This window comes from Scyliorhinus torazame, chromosome 30, assembly GCF_047496885.1.
Source record: "Scyliorhinus torazame isolate Kashiwa2021f chromosome 30, sScyTor2.1, whole genome shotgun sequence".
In the NCBI taxonomy this organism is placed as follows: Eukaryota; Metazoa; Chordata; class Chondrichthyes; order Carcharhiniformes; family Scyliorhinidae; genus Scyliorhinus; species Scyliorhinus torazame.
The window spans coordinates 36877115-36896395 of record NC_092736.1 but is presented as its reverse complement, the minus strand read 5'-3'; the positions used below and the strand labels follow the sequence as shown (position 1 = coordinate 36896395).

Here is a 19281-nt window from a genome sequence, read left to right as displayed (position 1 = left end):
GTGAGGGTCTGGAACGCGCTGCCTGGGAGGGTGGTGAGGGTCTGGAACGCGCTGCCTGGGAGGGTGGTGAGGGTCTGGAATGCGCGGCCTGGGAGGGGGGTGAGGGTCTGGAACGCGCTGCCTGGGAGGGTGGTGAGGGTCTGGAACGCGCTGCCTGGGAGGGTGGTGAGGGTCTGGAACGCGCTGCCTGGGAGGGGGGTGAGGGTCTGGAACGCGCTGCCTGGGAGGGTGGTGAGGGTCTGGAATGCGCGGCCTGGGAGGGGGGTGAGGGTCTGGAACGCGCTGCCTGGGAGGGTGGTGAGGGTCTGGAACGCGCTGCCTGGGAGGGTGGTGAGGGTCTGGAACGCGCTGCCTGGGAGGGGGGTAGAGGCGGGTTGCCTCACATCCTTTAAAAAGTACCTGGATGAGCATTTGGCACTTCCTGACATTCGAGGCTGTGGGCCAAGGGCTGGCCAATGGGATTAGGTCGGCAGATCAGGGCCTTTCATGCATCGGTGCAGACTCGATGGGCCGAAGAGCCTCTTCTGCACGGTGCGATTCTGAGAGATTTTTGTGAGGTCCGGTTGTCAAGGGCTGGATCCTTGAGCAGGTTTAAAAGGGGCTGAATGGCCTCCTCCTGTTCCTGTGTGACAGGCTGAGGGCCTGAATGGCCTCCTCACTTCCAAATGCTACATTGACACAACATTAGTTTGAAAGCACCTGCAACCCAGCTGGTCATTCACCCGTTATGGGTTTTTGGGGGGGGGGGGGGGGGGGAGAAGAGAGAGAGAGAGAGAGAGAGAGGGGGAGGGGGGGGGGGAAGAGAGAGAGAGAGAGAGAGAGAGAGAGAGAGAGAGAGAGAGAGAGAGAGAGAGAACATGGAAATCTGTAAATGACCTTGGATGTACAGAACCCTGGTTAGACCACACTTGCAGTCACTGGGAGCAGTTCTGGGCACCACACCTTGGGAAGGATATTCTGGCCTCGGAGGGAGTGCAACGTAGGTTTACAAAAACAATGGATTTCAGGGATGAGTCAAGAGATTGAAACAGCCTCCCCGAACAGGTACCGGAATGTGGCGACTAGGGGCTTTTCACAGCAATTTCATTTGAAGCCTACTTGTGACAATAAGCGATTTTCATTTTTCATGAGGCGAGATAACTCAATTAGGCCTCTCTTCAATAGATAAACTCTTTCCACTGGTTGGAGATTCTAAAACTTAGGGGGCATTGTCTAAAAATCAGGGCTAGACTGTTCCTGAGAGATGTTAGGAAGAACGTCTTTACACAAAGGGTGCTAGAGGTTTGGAAGCCTCTCCCACAAACTGCAGTTGGAGCTGGAACAGTTGTCAATTTTAAATCGGAGATAGATTTTTGTTAAGCAAAAATATTAAGGGATACAGGTCACAGGTCAGCTATGTTGGAGATTCTAAAACTTCTAAATGTTCTGGATGGAAATTGTCCCATTGGGCAGACGCAGCATGGGTTCATAAAGGGCAGGTCGTGCCTAACTAATTTAGTAGAATTGTTTGAGGACATTAAGAGTGCGGTAGATAACGGGGCGCCAATGAAAAATGAAAATCGCTTATTGTCACGAGTAGGCGTCAATGAAGTTACTGTGAAAAGCCCCTAGTCGCCACATTCCAGCACCTGTTCGGGGAGGCTGGTACGGGAATGCATGTGGTATATCTGGATTTCCAGAAAGCCTTTGACAAGGTGCCACACAAAAGGTTGCTGCATGAGATAAAGATGCATGGCATTAAGGGGAAAGTAGTAGCATGGATAGAGGATTGGTTAATTAATAGAAAGCAAAGAGTGGGGATTAATGGGTGTTTCTCGGGTTGGCAATCAGTAGCTAGTGGTGTCCCTCAGGGATCAGTGTTGGGCCCACAACTGTTCACAATTTACATGGATGATTTGGAGTTGGGGACCAAGGGCAATGTGTCCAAGTTTGCAGACTACACTAAGATGAGTGGTAAAGCAAAACGTGCAGAGGATACTGGAAGTCTGCAGAGGGATTTGGATAGGCTAAGTCAATGGGCTAGGGTCTGGCAGATGGAATACAATGTTGACAAATGTGAGGTTATCCATTTTGGTAGGAATAACAGCAAAAGGGATTATTATTTAAATGATAAAATATTAAAACATGCTGCTGTGCAGAGAGACCTGGGTGTGCTAGTGCATGAGTCGCAAAAAGTTGGTTTACAGGTGCAAAAGGTGATTAAGAAGGCAAATGGAATTTTGTCCTTCATTGCTAGAGGGATGGAGTTTAAGACTAGGGAGGTTATGCTGCAATTGTATAAGGTGTTAGTGAGGCCACACCTGGGGTATTGTGTTCAGTTTTGGTCTCCTTACTTGAGAACGGACGTACTGGCACTGGAGGGTGTGCAGAGGAGATTCACTAGGTTAATCCCAGAGCTGAAGGGGTTGGATTACGAGGAGAGGTTGAGTAGACTGGGACTGTACTCGTTGGAATTTAGAAGGATGAGGGGGGATCTTATAGAAACATATAAGATTATGAAGAGAATAGATAGGATAGATGCGGGCAGGTTGTTTCCACTGGCGGGTGAAAGCAGAACTAGGGAGCATAGCCTCAAAATAAGGGGAAGTAGATTTAGGACTGAGTTTAGGAGGAACTTCTTCACCCAAAGGGTTGTGAATCTATGGAATTCTTTGCCCAGTGAAGCAGTAGAGGCTCCTTCATTCAATGTTTTTAAGATAAAGATAGATAGTTTTTTGAAGAATAAAGGGATTAAGGGTTATGGTGTTCGGGCCGGAAAGTGGAGCTGAGTCCACAAAAGATCAGCCATGATCTCATTGAATGGCGGGGCAGGCTCGAGGAGCTGAATGGCATCCCTCCTGTGCCTGTGGGACTGGCTGAGGGGCTGAATGGCCTCCTCCTGTTCCTTTGTAACCAATTACCATCAGACCGGCCTTTTGTTTTTGCAGAGAAATGAACAAAAACGTTATTTCACAGTAACTTTCAACACAGATCAACCAGCAATTCGGCAACGCTTACAGAGATATGTGGACTGGGAACGGTTATAGAATAGGATGGCCTTCAATTGGTTTATTGTTGATCGCCCAAAGTAACCTAGTCATCACTTACTGGCTGTCTGGAGTAACCACAGAAATGTTACAACACAGGAGGCCATTCGGCCCATCTTGTCCATGCCAGCCCGAGGACACCCACATGCCCCTTTCTAATCCCACCTTCCCGCACCCAGTCCATCGCCCTGTATCTTACAGCCCTTAAGATGCAGATCCAGGTACTTTCTGAAAGAGTTTAGGGTCTCTGCCCCACCACCATCTCGGGCAGCGAATTCCAGACTCCCACTGCCCTCTGTGTAACACATTCTTCCTCACGTCCCCTCTACACCTTCTGCCTCTTATCTTGAATCTATGTCCCCTGGTTCTAGAATTCTCCACCAAGGGAAACTATTTTATCCTGTCCACTATCTCTCCCCCTCATACCTTTGTCCACCTCAATTAAGTCACCCCTCAGCCTTCTTTGTTCCAAGGAAAATAACCCCAACCCATCCAATCTCTCCTCGTAGCTACACTTTTCCAGCCCTGGCAACATTCTTGTAAACCTCCTCTGCACTCTCTCCAGAGCAATAACGTCCTTCCTGTAATGTGGTGACCAGAACTGCCCACAATACTCCAGTTGTGGCCTCACCAGTGTTTTCTACAATTCCAACATTATGTTTTCTATTCTACACCTCTGCCAATGAAGGACAGCATTCCGTTGCTTTCCTTACAACCAACTCAAATTAAAAGAAATGAGCACAAATGAACACTTCACTAATCCCCAAGGGCGGCCTGTAAAAGGGGGTAACGCGACATGGAACAGCACTGAAGGAGGGACTTGGCCGTTCCACCCAAGCTCCAAACAGTGGTTCTGTTGAGATTTCTTTCTTTTAAATAACCCTTTTTATATTAGAGGCCTAGCAATAGGGGCAGTTCAAACATCAGCATTAATCAAAGAATTCCGCTAAAGGCAAATCACGTGGCCTGGCCAGTTCAAGCCAGTCTCTCTAATCATTACACACAAGCTCGAGTATCCTCTCTCTCTCTCTCTCTCTATTGTCCTCCCATCGCAGAAAGCACAGCACATCTGTCATTGATCCAGATGTTCCAATAAACCCGAAAAACAGCAGCAGTGATGCTTTAACCAACCTCACATCTGGTCAGTACCCCCATTTATTCCCCGTGTCTGCGTGGGTTTCCTTCGGGTGCTCCAGTTTCCTCCCGCAGTCCGAAAATGTGCAGGTTAGGTGAATTGGCCATCCAAAATCATCCCTGAAGTGTCCAAGAGGTTAGGTGGGGTTACGGGGCAAGGGATAGTGTAGGTAGGATGGTCTTTCGGAGGGTCGGTGCAGACTGGATGGGCCAAATGGCCTCCTTCTGCACTGCAGGAATTCTATGATTATTCATCCGACTGCATTCGGCTTTCGTCTAAACTGAATTAGCAGGGACAGGCTCTTAGCCGGGAGGGGGGAGTTTAAAAAATTGAGTGCAGAAACCAGTCCTGGCACCTTTCCACATCTGGCAGATAAGAACGGCACAACAGCTGTCATCGATGTTCAATTTTTAACTCGGAATTTGCTTTGTACATTGAGCAAGGCGATAATTCAGTGTCAATCTCCTGTTACCCAGAGAGGAGACGGGGACAGGGGGGAATACGGGGGGGGGGGGGCATTACCAACAGTCAGGTATTGACCAACCGGTGGGGTGATGAAATTCTCCCGCCTTCTCTTCTTTCGGACATGGGGTAAACTCATTTTTGCGACAGTCCAGCAGGTTTCAAGGTTTATTTCTGAGCAACAGCCCATTAATTTCCAGATTTCACTTTGAACGTTGGCCCTGGGCTTTAGGTTGGTGCTCTGCAGCTTGTCTGCCTCGAATCCCCGCTGTGTCCAGTCACATCAGGAAAATAAGTGAGTTTTTTCTTCACCTGACAAGAGTGTCGTCTTTCATTTTGAAATGACGGATTTGATTTGCTCGTGAGACTCCGTGAAGTCCAGGTTTAGGAACAGCTGCACATCCTCAGGAATGTCACCAAGAACACACACTCCGAGTGCGCAGGAGCGAAAGCACGCTGTTCGTCCAGGGAACGTTACAAACCGAGGTCGACTGCGCTCACCACAGCGCAGAAACACCGAGAGATCATGAAATTAGATGCTCGCTCATTCACACCTCATGATATGAAAGGAAATGGCTTCAGGCTGACGCTGTATTTTCTTCGTACCCATCCTCAGGATGTGAGTGTTGTTGGCAAGGACAGCGTTATCGCTCATTCAGCAGTACGGGGAAGGTTGAATTGAGCTGCCTTCTTCAACCACAGAATCCCATGTAGAGGTTTGATATAATCCTGGCACAGACCATAGAACCATGGAATCTCGACAGTGCAGGAGGACATTCGGCCCATCGAGTTTACATCACCCCTCTGAAAAAGCACCCTGCCGAGGCCCACTGCCCCGCCTTATCCCGTAACCCCACCCAACCTGAAAATTCTTGGGCCACAAGGGGGAAATTTTATCAGGGCCAATCCATCTGACCTGCACATCTTTGGACTGTGGGAGAAAACTGGAGCACCCGGAGGAAACCCACGCACACACGGGGAGAACGTGCAAACTCCACACAGTCAGAATTGAATCCGGGTCCCTGGCGCTGAGAGGCAGCAGTGCTAACCACTGAGCCACCGTGCTGCCGATCAAGACAAGACAGACTGAATGGCTTTCTTCAGTCCTTTAACCATCCTGTGATTCTCCGAGAATGGAGTTGCTCATTTCATCACTCCAGAGGGCAAGGGCACCTCTAGTACCTTTAACAGAATTAAACTTCTCAAGACACTTCACAGGAGCATTGGAAACTAAAGCCTGGCCATGAGGACGGTTTTAAGGAGCATCTTAAAGGACAAAAATGAAGCAGAGATTGTGAACAGTATCTAAACCGGTTGGTGAAACCAAAACCAAAACTGTTTTTCTTTATCAAGATAGTTTATTGATTTTGTTGTGTCTCACAACTCTCCTTCCCGCAACCCAGTATTCCAGATGTCCCTTATTTATATATAAAGAAAGGTACAGCACAGGAACAGGCCCTTCGACCCTCGATGTTGTGCCGAGCTTTGTCCGAAACCAAGATCAAGCTATCCCACTCCCTGTCATTCTGGTGTGCTCCATGTGCCTATCCAATAACTGCTTGAAAGTTCCTCAAGTGTCCGACTCCACTATCACAGCATAGAACATAGAAGATTACAGCGCAGTACAGGCCCTTCGGCCCTCGATGTTGCGCCGACCTGTGAAACCACTCTAAAGCCCATCTACACTATTCCCTTATCGTCCATATGTCTATCCAATGACCATTTGAATGCCCTTAGTGTTGGCGAGTCCACTATTGTTGCAGGCAGGGCATTCCACGCCCTTACTACTCTCTGAGTAAAGAACTTACCTCTGACATCTGTCTTATATCTATCTCCCCTCAATTTAAAGCTATGTCCCCTCGTGCTAGACATCACCATCCGAGGAAAAAGGCTCTCACTGTCCACCCTATCCAATCCTCTGATCATCTTGTATGCCTCAATTCAGTCACCTCTTAACCTTCTTCTCTCTAACGAAAACAGCCTCACGTCCCTCAGCCTTTCCTCAAGTGTGGACAGCAGGCAGTCCATTCCACACCCTAACCACTCTCTAAGTAAAGAGCCTATCTCGGACATCCCCTCCTATATCTCCCACCCCAAACCTTATACTTATGCCCCCTTGTAACAGCTACATCCATCCGAGGAAATAGTCTCTGAACGTCCACTCTATCTATCCCCCTCATCATCTCATGAACCTCTATTAAGTCGCCTCTCATCCTCCTCCGCTCCAAAGAGAAAAGCCTTAGCTCCCTCAACCTTTCCTCATAAGACCTATCCTGCAAACCAGGCAGCATCCTGGTAAATCTCCTTTGCACCCTTTCCAATGCTTCCACATCCTTCCCATAATGAGGTGACCAGAACTGCACACAATACTCCAAATGTGGTCTCACCAGGGTCCTGTACAGTTGCAGCATTATTTATATATAAAGACTATTATTTATATAAATACAGCACAGGAACAGGCCCTTCGGCTCTCCAAGTCTGCACCGATCATGCTGCCGGGCTTACCTAAATCTTCTACACTTCCGGGGTCCGTATCCCTCTATTCCCATCCTATTCATGTATTTGTCAAGATGCCCCTTAAATGACACTATCGTCCCGGCTTCCACCACCTCCTCCGGCAGCGAGTTCCAGGCACCCAGCTGTTCTATACAGTTGCAACATGACTTGCCAATTTTTATACTCAATGCCCCGGCCAATGAAGGCAAGCATGCCGTATGCCTTCTTGACTACCTTCTCCACCTGTGTTGCCCCTTTGAGTGACCTGTCATGTCTTACAAACCTAATAGAATTCTTTGAGGGAGTGACAAAGTTAATTGATGAGGGAAAGGCTGTAGATGTCATATACATGGACTTCAAAGAACAAAGAAATGTACAGCACAGGAACAGGCCCTTCAGCCCTCCAAGCCCGTGCCGACCATGCTGCCCGACTAAACTACAATCTTCTACACTTCCTGGGTCCGTATCCCTCTATTCCAATCCTATTCATGTATTTGTCAAGATGCCCCTTAAATGTCACTATCAGTAAGGCGTTTCATAGAAAAAGTGAAGTTGTATGGGGTTCAGGGTGTACTAGCTAGATGGATAAAGAACTGGCTGGGCAACAGGAGACAGAGAGTAGTGGTGGAAGGGAGTGTCTCAAAATGGAGAAAGGTGACTAGTGGTGTTCCCCAGGGATCCGTGCTCGGACCACTGTTGTTTGTGATATACATAAATGATCTGGATGAAGGTACAGGTGGTCTGATTAGCAAGTTTGCAGATGATACTAAGATTGGTGGAGTTGCAGGGGGGGACTGTCAGAGAATACAGCAAAATATAGATAGATTGGAGAGTTGGGCAGAGAAATGGCAGATGGAGTTCAATCCAGGCAAATGCGAGGTGATGCATTTTGGAAGATCTAATTCAAGAGCGGACTATACGGTCAATGGAAGAGTCCTGGGGAAAATTGATGTACAGAGAGATCTGGGAGTTCAGGTCCATTGTACCCTGAAGGTGGCAACGCAGGTCGATAGAGTGGTCAAGAAGGCATACAGCATGCTTGCCTTCATCGGACGGGTACTGAGTACAAGAGTCGGCAGGTCATGTTACAGTTGTATAGGACTTTGGTTTGGCCACATTTGGAATACTGCATGCAGTTCTGGTCGCCACATTAGCAGAAGGATGTGGATGCTTTAGAGAGGGTGCAGAGGAGGTTCACCAGGATGTTGCCTGGTGTGGAGGGTGCTAGCTATGAAGAAAGGTTGAGTAGATTAGAATTGTTTTGGTTGGAAAGACGGAGGTTGAGGGGGTCCTGATTGAGGTCTACAAAATTATGAGAGGTATGGACAGGGTGGATAGCAACAAGCTTTTTACAAGAGTGGGGGTGTCAATTACAAGGGGTCATGATTTCAAGGTGAGGGGGAGAAAGTTTAAGGGAGATGTGCGTGGAAAGTTTTTTACGCAGGGGATGGTGGGTGCCTGGAACACTTTGCCAGCGGGGGTGGTGGAGGCGGGCACAATAGCATCATTTAAGATGCATCTAGACAGATATATGAACGGGCGGGGAACAGAGGGAAGTAGATCCTTGGAAAATAGGCGACGGGTTTAGATAAAGGATCTGAATCGGCGCAGGCTGGGAGGGCCGAAGGGCCTGTTCCTGTGCTGTAATTTACAAATAAAAACATTTTCTTTGTTCTTTTAGGACCTGTACACCCAGGTCCCTCTGCCTGTCAATACTCTGAAGGGTTCTGCCATTTACTGTATAATTCCCACCTGTATTAGTCCTTGCAAAATACATGACCTCAAATCTGCTCAAAATATGCAATTAAACAATGTATGCTGACAATATACAATAACATACCATTCACAGACAGGTTAAAGGAGAAGGTTCCAGAGCTTGAGGGCCTAGCAGTTGATAACTGGTGGAAATTAAAACGGGAGAGGCCAAAATGAGGGGAGCGCAGATATCGGAGAGGGTTGTGGGTCTGGATGAGATTGCAGAGACAGGGAGGGGTGGGGTCGCAAAGGGATTTAAAATTAAGGATGATGATTTTAAATTCAAGACATTGCTTAGTAGGGACGGCCTGTGGCGCAGTGGTTAGCACTGGGATTGCGGCACCGAGGACCCGGGTTCGAATCCCGGCCCCGGGTCACTGTCCGAGTGGAGTTTGCACATTCTCTCCATGTCTGCGTGGGTCTCACTCCCACAACCCAAAGATGTGCAGGTTAGGTGGATTGGCCGCGCTAAATTGCCCCTTAATTGGAAAGAAATAATTGGGCACTCTAAATTTATAAAAAGAAAGACATTGCTTACTCAGGAGCCAGAGTCGGTCAGTGGGCACAGGGGGGAAAAAGGACTTGATGGTTGGGCTACGAGTTTCAGCTGATATTCAGTTTACAGAGGGTGGAATGTGGCAGAGCAGTCGAGAATATGTTGGGATTGACAAACCTGGAATAAAGAGTTAGCACAAAGACTGAACCAAAAGTACATTGATCAGTTTTTTCAGAGCAATAAAACTCGGCAAACCCCTTGGATCCGCCAGGTTTCCCACTCGTTACGGAAGCACCGTTTTCAAATGGTCAGGAAAGGGTTAAGTACCTTGGCGGCTTCCACCATTCGTGCCGTGGAGTCGGCCAGGAGCTTGGCCGCAGCAAGCAGCTTCTTCGAGTTGTCGACGTCGCTCTCCGCCTCTGCGTCTGATCTCATGGCATTCACCAAATCCGACGTGGCCTGGGCCAGGACTCGAGCCTGTCGCACCATCTCCCCTGGGGGGGTCACAGATGGCAAGTCACTGTTACTCAACACGGCCCAGCGAGACAAACCCATTGAGCTCACCAGTCCGAAATCACGTTAACCCATCTGTTAACCACCGCCCCACGCACCCTCTCCTCCCACCCCCCCCACCCCCGTCCACCTCCCGCACTTTCTCCCCCACCCTCCCCCTAATGGCTGTTGACGGGCTGCTGTGTAGTCCCTAGAAGAATCCTGACCATTTCTTCAACGCCACCCATGATTCACTTGTCCTTGCTGTGCCCCAACCTTCCCCGTCTCCGAGATTCACAACGCCTTCCAATCTGATCCGCAATATCCAAGATATTCCCGAGGTCAGGGGCAGAAAAGACCCCAAGATTATTCTTGGGCATATTCTACTCAGTTCTCCACAGATTCAAACGTCATTATCCAAACCATCCACTTGTGACCATCCACACCCACCTTTTGCTTGGAGCTTCTCCCATTTTATCGAAGACTTTACTAGTTCCTAAACACACCAGAACACGGGATTTTGCCCCATCTACGTCATTACCGCACTCCTGTAAAAAGGTCAGCCTAGTGTCAGCCCCACTAACAGTTAGCTACCAGAGTATTGCAATCGAACATCACCGCCTCCAGTTATTGGCACCAATGTACTGGGGCAGTGGTCAAAATGATGATTTTTAATCTCCTGAGATCTTTCCAATATTTAGTGACCATTTTTTTTTTTTTAAAGAAGAGGTTTCAGATCAGTGGCCTGGATTGTTCCCTCTGCTTCTCTCTCCTAGTTTCAATTTATATTTCAGATTCCACCATCTGCCACATTTCGCTTTCTACCTTGCCGCTCGGATTGAAGCAGAATATTTCTGATTAAAATCCTCATCGCTCCGGAAAGCTGCAGCAATCAGTACTGAGGGGAGAAACAAACTCAACACTTGCAAGAACCAGGGACATCTCCAGATCTCCAACATCATCTGGTTGCAAAGAGGGTGCAGCCAGACCCTCCCGTGGAGACCACCTCCACATTTTTGCTCTTTTCTCAGACACTGCGGATGCTCCCGGAAGCTGCTCCCACGTACCTGCATCACCCATTGAGCTGAAGATGCTCTCAGTGACGGTCATGATGGTGTCAGTAGCCTGGTCGTAGCGTCCAATGGGCTCCCCTCTGCTGGCATACTGACGCACATGCTGGAGGAGGTCGTTGAGGGCCTGGCTCACCACGCTCGCTGCGGCACTGACCTGTTTCAGGAGCTCGGCATCGTCCGTCGCTGCCTGGCAGGCCTTGACACAACCCTCCACCGAGCGATCTACCAGCTTCCCAGCCTCGACCAGCTGCTCCTGGCACACAGGGGAGCTGATGGTTGGACTGACCACCTGCACCAGACCACACAAGACGGTCATCAGAGGAACGACAAAGCAAATGGCGGTCAACGCACTCGAGTCACATCCAATGCAACATATACACCGAGTTAACACAAATTCATCAGATAGAAGAGGATCTTACAGCACAAAGCAGGCCATTCACTGCATTCGGCCTCTTTTTCCCAATTAGTCCCATTAACATACCTTTTCCCACAGCTCTGCAAATCTCCCATCAATACATTGATGGCATTTATCAGCTGCAGAGGGTGATGATGAGCAACCCAATATTTGAAACATGGATAGCACTGTGTCACCATCAGTCACTCCCAATCAGTTCACAATGAGATGGAGAGAAAAGATCCCCAACATCAGAAGTGTGCCCCTGCCCACGTTAGGAGGCAATCCTTCCATCTGCCACTCGCAGCACCATTTCAGCCGGCCGAATGCTGGCAATGTGTGGTCCCGGCCCTTGGGAAACGGTCTGACATTTCTCCCACAAGAGTGACGAGGCTTTCATCCATTCCAATTTGACTGGCTTCGCCCTAAACACCCAGAGGTCAAAGGTCGAGAACCAATAAGCGACAAGCAGCCCATAGCAATCACCACAAAGACCTGTGCAAAGAGCTTCCAAACTGGCACAGTCAGTGTTGGCAGTGGAACCACCGTGGGGGATCTCTGGCACCATCCCTCCTACCGCCCCTGCCCCCCACTCACCTTGGCACAGGCAACCAGCTGTGACGTGGACAGGGCGCACTGTGTGGCAGCCGCAATCACCCGGTTTTGCAGGACCGTGTCTTCAGCCACCTGGGCCACGTTCTTTGCCTTGAGAACCAACATGGCAGCTGCATTCGCCACAGCCTTGGCCAAGCTCATTAGCACGTCCTGTCACAGGGATACAAAAAGATAGTGGCTCAGTGTTAGAACAAAGAAAAGTACAGCACAGGAACAGGCCCTTCGGCCCTCCAAGCCTGTGCCGACCATGCTGCCCGTCTAAACTAAAATCTTCTGCACTTCCTGGGTCCATATCCCTCTATTCCCAGCCTGTTCTTGTATTTCAAGATGCCCCTTAAATGTCACTATCGTCCCTGCTTCCACCACCTCCTCCGGGAGCGAGTTCCAGGCACCCACTACCCTCTGTGTATGCCTCGTACATCTACTCTAAACCTTGCCCCTCTCACCTTAAACCTATGTCCCCTAGTAATTGATCCCTCTACCCTGGGGAAAATCCTCTGACTATCCACTTTGTCTATGCCCTTCATAATTTTGCAGACCTTTATCAGGTCGCCCCTCAACCTCCGTCGTTCCAGTGAGAACAAACCGAGTTTATTCAACCCCTCCTCATAGCTAATGCCTTCCATACCAGGCAACATCCTGGTAAATCTCTTCTGCACCCTCTCTAAAGCCTCCACATCCTTCTGGTAGTGTGGCAACCAGAATTGAACACAATACTCCAAGTGTGGTCTAACTAAGGTTCTATACAGCTGCAACATGACTTGCCAATTCTTGTACTCAATGCCCCGGCCAATGAAGGCAAGCATGCCGTATGCCTTCTTGACTACCTTCTCCACCTGTGTTGCCCCTTTCAGTGACCTGTGGACCTGTACTCCTAGATCTCTTTGACTTTCAATACTCTTGAGGGTTCTACCATTCACTGTATATTCCCTACCTGCATTAGACCTTCCAAAATGCATTACCTCACATTTGTCCGGATTAAACTCCACCTGCCATCTCTCCGCCCAAGTCTCCAAACAATCTAAATCCTGCTGTATCCTCTGACAGTCCTCATCGCTATCCGCAATTCCACCAACCTTTGTGTTGTCTGCAAACTTACTAATCAGACCAGTTACATTTTCCTCCAAATCATTTATATATACTACGAACAGCAAAGGTCCCAGCACTGATCCCTGTGGAACACCACTGGTCACAGCCCTCCAATTAGAAAAGCATCCTTCCATTGCTATTCTCTGCCTTCTATGACCTAGCCAGTTCTGTATCCACCTTGCCAGCTCACCCCTGATCTTGTGTGACTTCACCTTTTGTACCAGTCTACCATGAGGGACCTTGTCAAAGGCCTTGCTGAAGTCCATTTGGACAACATCCACTGCCCCACCTGCATCAATCGTCTTTGTGACCTCTTCGAAAAACTCTATCAAGTTAGTGAGACACGAACTCCCCTTCACAAAACCATGCTGCCTCTCACTAATACGTCCATTTGCTTCCAAATGGGAGTAGATCCTGTCTCGAAGAATTCTCTCCAGTAATTTCCCTACCACTGACGTAAGGCTCACCGGTCTGTAGTTCCCTGGATTATCCTTGCTACTCTTCTTAAAGAAAGGAACAACATTGGCTATTCTCCAGTCCTCCGGGACATCCCCTGAAGACAGTGAGGATCCAAAGATTTCTGTCAAGGCCTCAGCAATTTCCTCTCCAGCCTCCTTCAGTATTCTGGGGTAGATCCCATTAGGCCCTGGGGACTTATCTACCTCAATATTTTTCAAGACGCCCAACACCTCGTCTTTTTGGATCTCTCAATGTGACCCAGGCTATCTACAAACCCTTCTCCAGACTCAACATCCACCAATTCCTTCTCTTTGGTGAATACTGATGCAAAGTATTCATTTAGTATCTCGCCCATTTCCTCTGGCTCCACACATAGATTCCCTTGCCTATCCTTCAGTGGACCAACCCTTTCCCTGGCTACCCTCTTGCTTTTTATGTACGTGTAAGAAGCCTTGGGATTTTCCTTAACCTTATTTGCCAATGACTTTTCGTGACGCCTTCTAGCCCTCCTGACTCCTTGCTTAAGTTCCTTCCTACTTTCCTTATATTCCACACAGGCTTCGTCTGTTCCCAGCCTTCTAGCCCTGACAAATGCCTCCTTTTCCTTTTTGACGAGGCCTACAATATCTCTTGTTATCCAAGGTTCCCGGAAATTGCCGTATTTATCCTTCTTCCTCGCAGGAACATGCCTGTCCTGAATTCCTTTCAACTGACATTTGAAAGCCTCCCACATGTCAGATGTTGATTTGCCCTCAAACATCCGCCCCCAATGTAGGTTCTTCAGTTCCCGCCTAATATAGTTATAATTATCCTTTCCCCAATTTAGCACATTCACCCTAGGACCACTCTGATCCTTGTCCACCAGCACTTTAAAACTTACTGAATTGTGGTCACTGTTCCCGAAATGCTCCCCTACTGAGACTTCTACCACCTGGCCAGGTTCATTCCCCAATAGCAGGTCCAGTGCAGCCCCTTCCCTAGTTGGACTGTCTACATATTGTTTTAAGAAGCCCTCCTGGATGCTCCTCACAAACTCTGCCCCTTCCAAACCCCTAGCACTAAGTGAGTCCCAGTCAATATTGGGGAAGTTGAAGTCTCCCATCACAACAACCCTGTTGGTTTTACTCTTTTCCAAAATCTGTCTACCAATCTGTCTACCTATCAGCTCCTCTATCTCCCACTGGCTGTTGGGAGGCCTCTAGTAAACCCCCAACATTGTGACTGCACCCTTCTTATTCCTGATCTCCACCCGTATAGCCTCGCTGCCCTCTGAAGTGTCCTCCCGTAGTACAGCTGTGATATTCTCCCTAACCAGTAGCGCAACTCAGCCACCCCTTTTACATCCCCCTCTATCCCACCTGAAACATCTCAATTCTGGAACGTTTAGCTGCCAATCCTGTCCTTCCCTCAACCAGGTCTCTGTAATGGCAACAACATCATAGTTCCAAGCACTAATCCAAGCTCTAAGTTCATCTGCCTTACCCGTAATACTTCTAGCATTAAAACATATGCACTTCAGGCCACCAGACCCGCTGTTTTCAGCAACATCACCCTGCCTGCTCTGCCTCAGAGCCACACTGACCCTATTCCCTAGTTCTCCCTCAATGCTTTCACCTTCTGACCTATTGCTCCGGTACCCACCCCCCTGCCATACTAGTTTAAACCCTCCCGTGTGACACTAGCAAACCTCACGGTCAGGATATTTATACCCCTCCAGTTTAGATGTAACCTGTCCTTCTGAAACAGGTCACACCTGCCCCGGAAGAGCTCCCAGATAATAGAAACCCTCCCTCCTACACCAGCTGTTTAGCCACGTGTTTAGCTGCTCTATCTTCCTATTTCTACAGGGGGGACGTTCATCCCACCACCGCAATGGACTGGCTTAAACTTGGCTTCCTGCCTTGCCCCACCTGACACTATCAAAGAACAGAATGGAAAAATAAATGTCGAGCATCAGTCGCAAGGAGTTTACTTTGTGGATATGAAATAGGTTCATTTTTAACTGAGAAATCATTGACTGCATCTTAAACCATAATCAATTACTGGTTAACAAAACTCTCTAATTACCAGTTAACCCCACTGACCATCAGCAATAACTAGTTAACAATACCGAGCATTAACGATAGTTTGTACTTAATTAGTGTCTTTAATGTAATACAATATTCCAAGGTGCTTCACAGGAGAGTTAGAGAGCAGAATTTCACACCAGGATAGAGAGCAGAATTTCACACCGAGAGTTAGAGAGCCGGATTTCACACCGAGAGTTAGAGAGCAGATTTTCACACCGAGAGTTAGAGAGCGGAATTTAACACCCAGAATTAGAGAGCAGAATTTCACACCGAGAATTAGAGAGCGGAATTTCACACCGAGAATTAGAGAGCGGGATTTCACAGAGTTAGAGAGCGGTATTTCACACCGAGAGTTAGAGAGCAGACTCTCACACCAAGAGTTAGAGAGCGGAATTTCACACCGAGAGTTAGAGAGCAGACTTTCACGCCAAGAGTTAGAGAGCGGAATTTCGCACCAAGAATTAGAGAGCGGAATTTCACACCGAGAGTTACAGAGCGGAATTTCACACCGAGAGTGAGAGAGCGGAATTTCACACCAAGAGTTACAGAGCGGAATTTCACACCGAGAGTTAGAGCGGAATTTCACACCGAGAGTTAGAGAGCGGAATTTCACACCAAGAGTTAGAGAGCGGAATTTCACACCGAGAGTTAGAGAGCAGACTTTCACACCGAGAGTTAGAGAGCGGAATTTCACACCGAGGTAGAGAGCGGAATTTCACACCGAGAATTAGCGAGCGGAATTTCACACCGAGAGTTAGAGAGCAGAATTTCACACCGAGAGTTAAAGAGCAGACTTTCACACCGAGAGTTAGAGCGGAATTTCACACCGAGGTAGAGAGCGGAATTTCACACCGAGAGTTAGAGAGCAGAATTCCACACAGAGAGTTAGAGAGCAGAATTTCACACCGCGAGTTAGAGAGCAGAATTTCACACCGCGAGTTAGAGAGCAGAAGTTCACACCGAGGTAGAGAGCAGAATTTCACATCGAGAATTAGAGAGCAGAATTTCACACCGAGAGTTAGAGAGCGGAATTTCACACCGAGAGTTAGAGAGCGGAATTTCACACCGAGAGTTAGAGAGCGGAATTTCACACCGAAAGTTAGAGAGCAGAATTTCACACCGCGAGTTAGAGAGCAGAAGTTCACACCGAGAGTTAGAGAGCGGAATGTCACACCGAGGTAGAGAGCGGATTGTCACACCGAGAATTAGAGAGCGGAATTTCACACCGAGAGTTAGAGAGCAGGATTCCACACCGAGAGTTAGAGAGCAGAATTTCACACCGCGAGTTAGAGAGCAGAAGTTCACACCGAGGTAGAGAGCAGAATTTCACATCGAGAATTAGAGAGCAGAATTTCACACCGAGAGTTAGAGAGCGGAATTTCACACTGAGAGTTAGGGAGCAGACTTTCACACCGAGAATTAGAGCGCAGAATTTCACACCGAGAGTTAGAGAGCGGAATTTCACACCGAGAGTTAGGGAGCGGAATTTCACACCGAGGGTTAGGGAGCAGACTTTCACACCGAGAATTAGAGAGCAGAATTTCACACCGAGAGTAAGAGAGCGGAATTTCACACCGAGAGTTAGAGAGCGGAATTTCACACCAAGATTTAGAGAGCGGAATTTCACACCTAGAGTTAGAGAGCAGAATTTCACACCAAGAGTTAGAGAGCGGAATTTCACACCGAGAGTTAGAGAGCAGAATTTCACACCGAGAGTTAGAGAGCGGAATTTCACACCGAGAGTTAGGGAGCAGACTTTCACACCGAGAATTAGAGAGCAGAATTTCACACCGAGAGTAAGAGAGCGGAATTTCACACCGAGAGTTAGAGAGCGGAATTTCACACCAAGAGTTAGAGAGCGGAATTTCACACCAAGAGTTAGAGAGCAGAATTTCACACCAAGAGTTAGAGAGCGGAATTTCACACCGAGAGTTAGAGAGCGGAATTTCACACCAAGATTTAGAGAGCGGAATTTCACACCAAGAGTTAGAGAGCAGAATTTCACACCAAGAGTTAGAGAGCGGAATTTCACACCGAGAGTTAGAGAGCAGAATTTCACACCGAGAGTTAGAGAGCGGAATTTCACACCGAGAGTTAGGGAGCAGACTTTCACACCGAGAATTAGAGAGCAGAATTTCACACCGAGAGTAAGAGAGCGGAATTTCACACCGAGAGTTAGAGAGCGGAATTTCACACCAAGAGTTAGAGAGCGGAATTTCACACCAAGAGTTAGAGAGCGGAATTTCACACCAAGAGTTAGAGAGCAGAATTTCACACCAAGAGTTAGAGAGCGGAATTTCACACCGAGAGTTAGAGAGCAGAATTTCACACCGAGAGTTAGAGAGCAGACTTTCACACCGAGAGTTAGAGAGCGGAATTTCACACCGAGGTAGAGAGCGGATATTCACACCGAGAATTAGAGAGCGGAATTTCACACCGAGAGTTAGAGAGCAGGATTCCACACCGAGAGTTAGAGAGCAGAATTTCACACCGCGAGTTAGAGAGCAGAAGTTCACACCGAGGTAGAGAGCGGAATTTCACACCGAGGTAGAGAGCGGATTTTCACACCGAGAATTAGAGAGCGGAATTTCACACCGAGAGTTAGAGAGCAGGATTCCACACCGAGAGTTAGAGAGCAGAATTTCACACCGCGAGTTAGAGAGCAGAAGTTCACACCGAGGTAGAGAGCAGAATTTCACACCGAGAGTTAGAGAGCGGAATTTCACACCGAGAGTTAGAGAGCGGAATTTCACACCGAGAGTTAGGGAGCAGACTTTCACACCGAGAATTAGAGAGCAGAATTTCACACCGAGAGTAAGAGAGCGGAATTTCACACCGAGAGTTAGAGAGCGGAATTTCACACCAAGAGTTAGAGAGCGGAATTTCACACCAAGAGTTAGAGAGCAGAATTTCACACCAAGAGTTAGAGAGCGGAATTTCACACCGAGAGTTAGAGAGCGGAATTTCACACCAAGATTTAGAGAGCGGAATTTCACACCAAGAGTTAGAGAGCAGAATTTCACACCAAGAGTTAGAGAGCGGAATTTCACACCGAGAGTTAGAGAGCAGAATTTCACACCGAGAGTTAGAGAGCGGAATTTCACACCGAGAGTTAGGGAGCAGACTTTCACACCGAGAATTAGAGAGCAGAATTTCACACCGAGAGTAAGAGAGCGGAATTTCACACCGAGAGTTAGAGAGCGGAATTTCACACCATGAGTTAGAGAGCGGAATTTCACACCAAGAGTTAGAGAGCGGAATTTCACACCAAGAGTTAGAGAGCAGAATTTCACACCAAGAGTTAGAGAGCGGAATTTCACACCGAGAGTTAGAGAGCAGAATTTCACACCGAGAGTTAGAGAGCAGACTTTCACACCGAGAGTTAGAGAGCGGAATTTCACACCGAGGTAGAGAGCGGATATTCACACCGAGAATTAGAGAGCGGAATTTCACACCGAGAGTTAGAGAGCAGGATTCCACACCGAGAGTTAGAGAGCAGAATTTCACACCGCGAGTTAGAGAGCAGAAGTTCACACCGAGGTAGAGAGCGGAATTTCACACCGAGGTAGAGAGCGGATTTTCACACCGAGAATTAGAGAGCGGAATTTCACACCGAGAGTTAGAGAGCAGGATTCCACACCGAGAGTTAGAGAGCAGAATTTCACACCGCGAGTTAGAGAGCAGAAGTTCACACCGAGGTAGAGAGCAGAATTTCACACC

At 48.2% G+C, this 19281-nt stretch overlaps 1 protein-coding gene across 1 annotated transcript in view; it reads right to left on the bottom strand.

Annotated features, from left to right (window-relative positions):
- The window catches only part of LOC140404494 (talin-2-like), a 392578-nt gene that overhangs the window by 196383 nt on the left and 176914 nt on the right, over window positions 1-19281 (bottom strand). Inside the window, 3 exon segments of the mRNA XM_072493108.1 lie at window positions 9698-9864; window positions 10930-11224; window positions 11927-12094. Coding sequence (XP_072349209.1) covers window positions 9698-9864; window positions 10930-11224; window positions 11927-12094 — 630 coding nt within the window.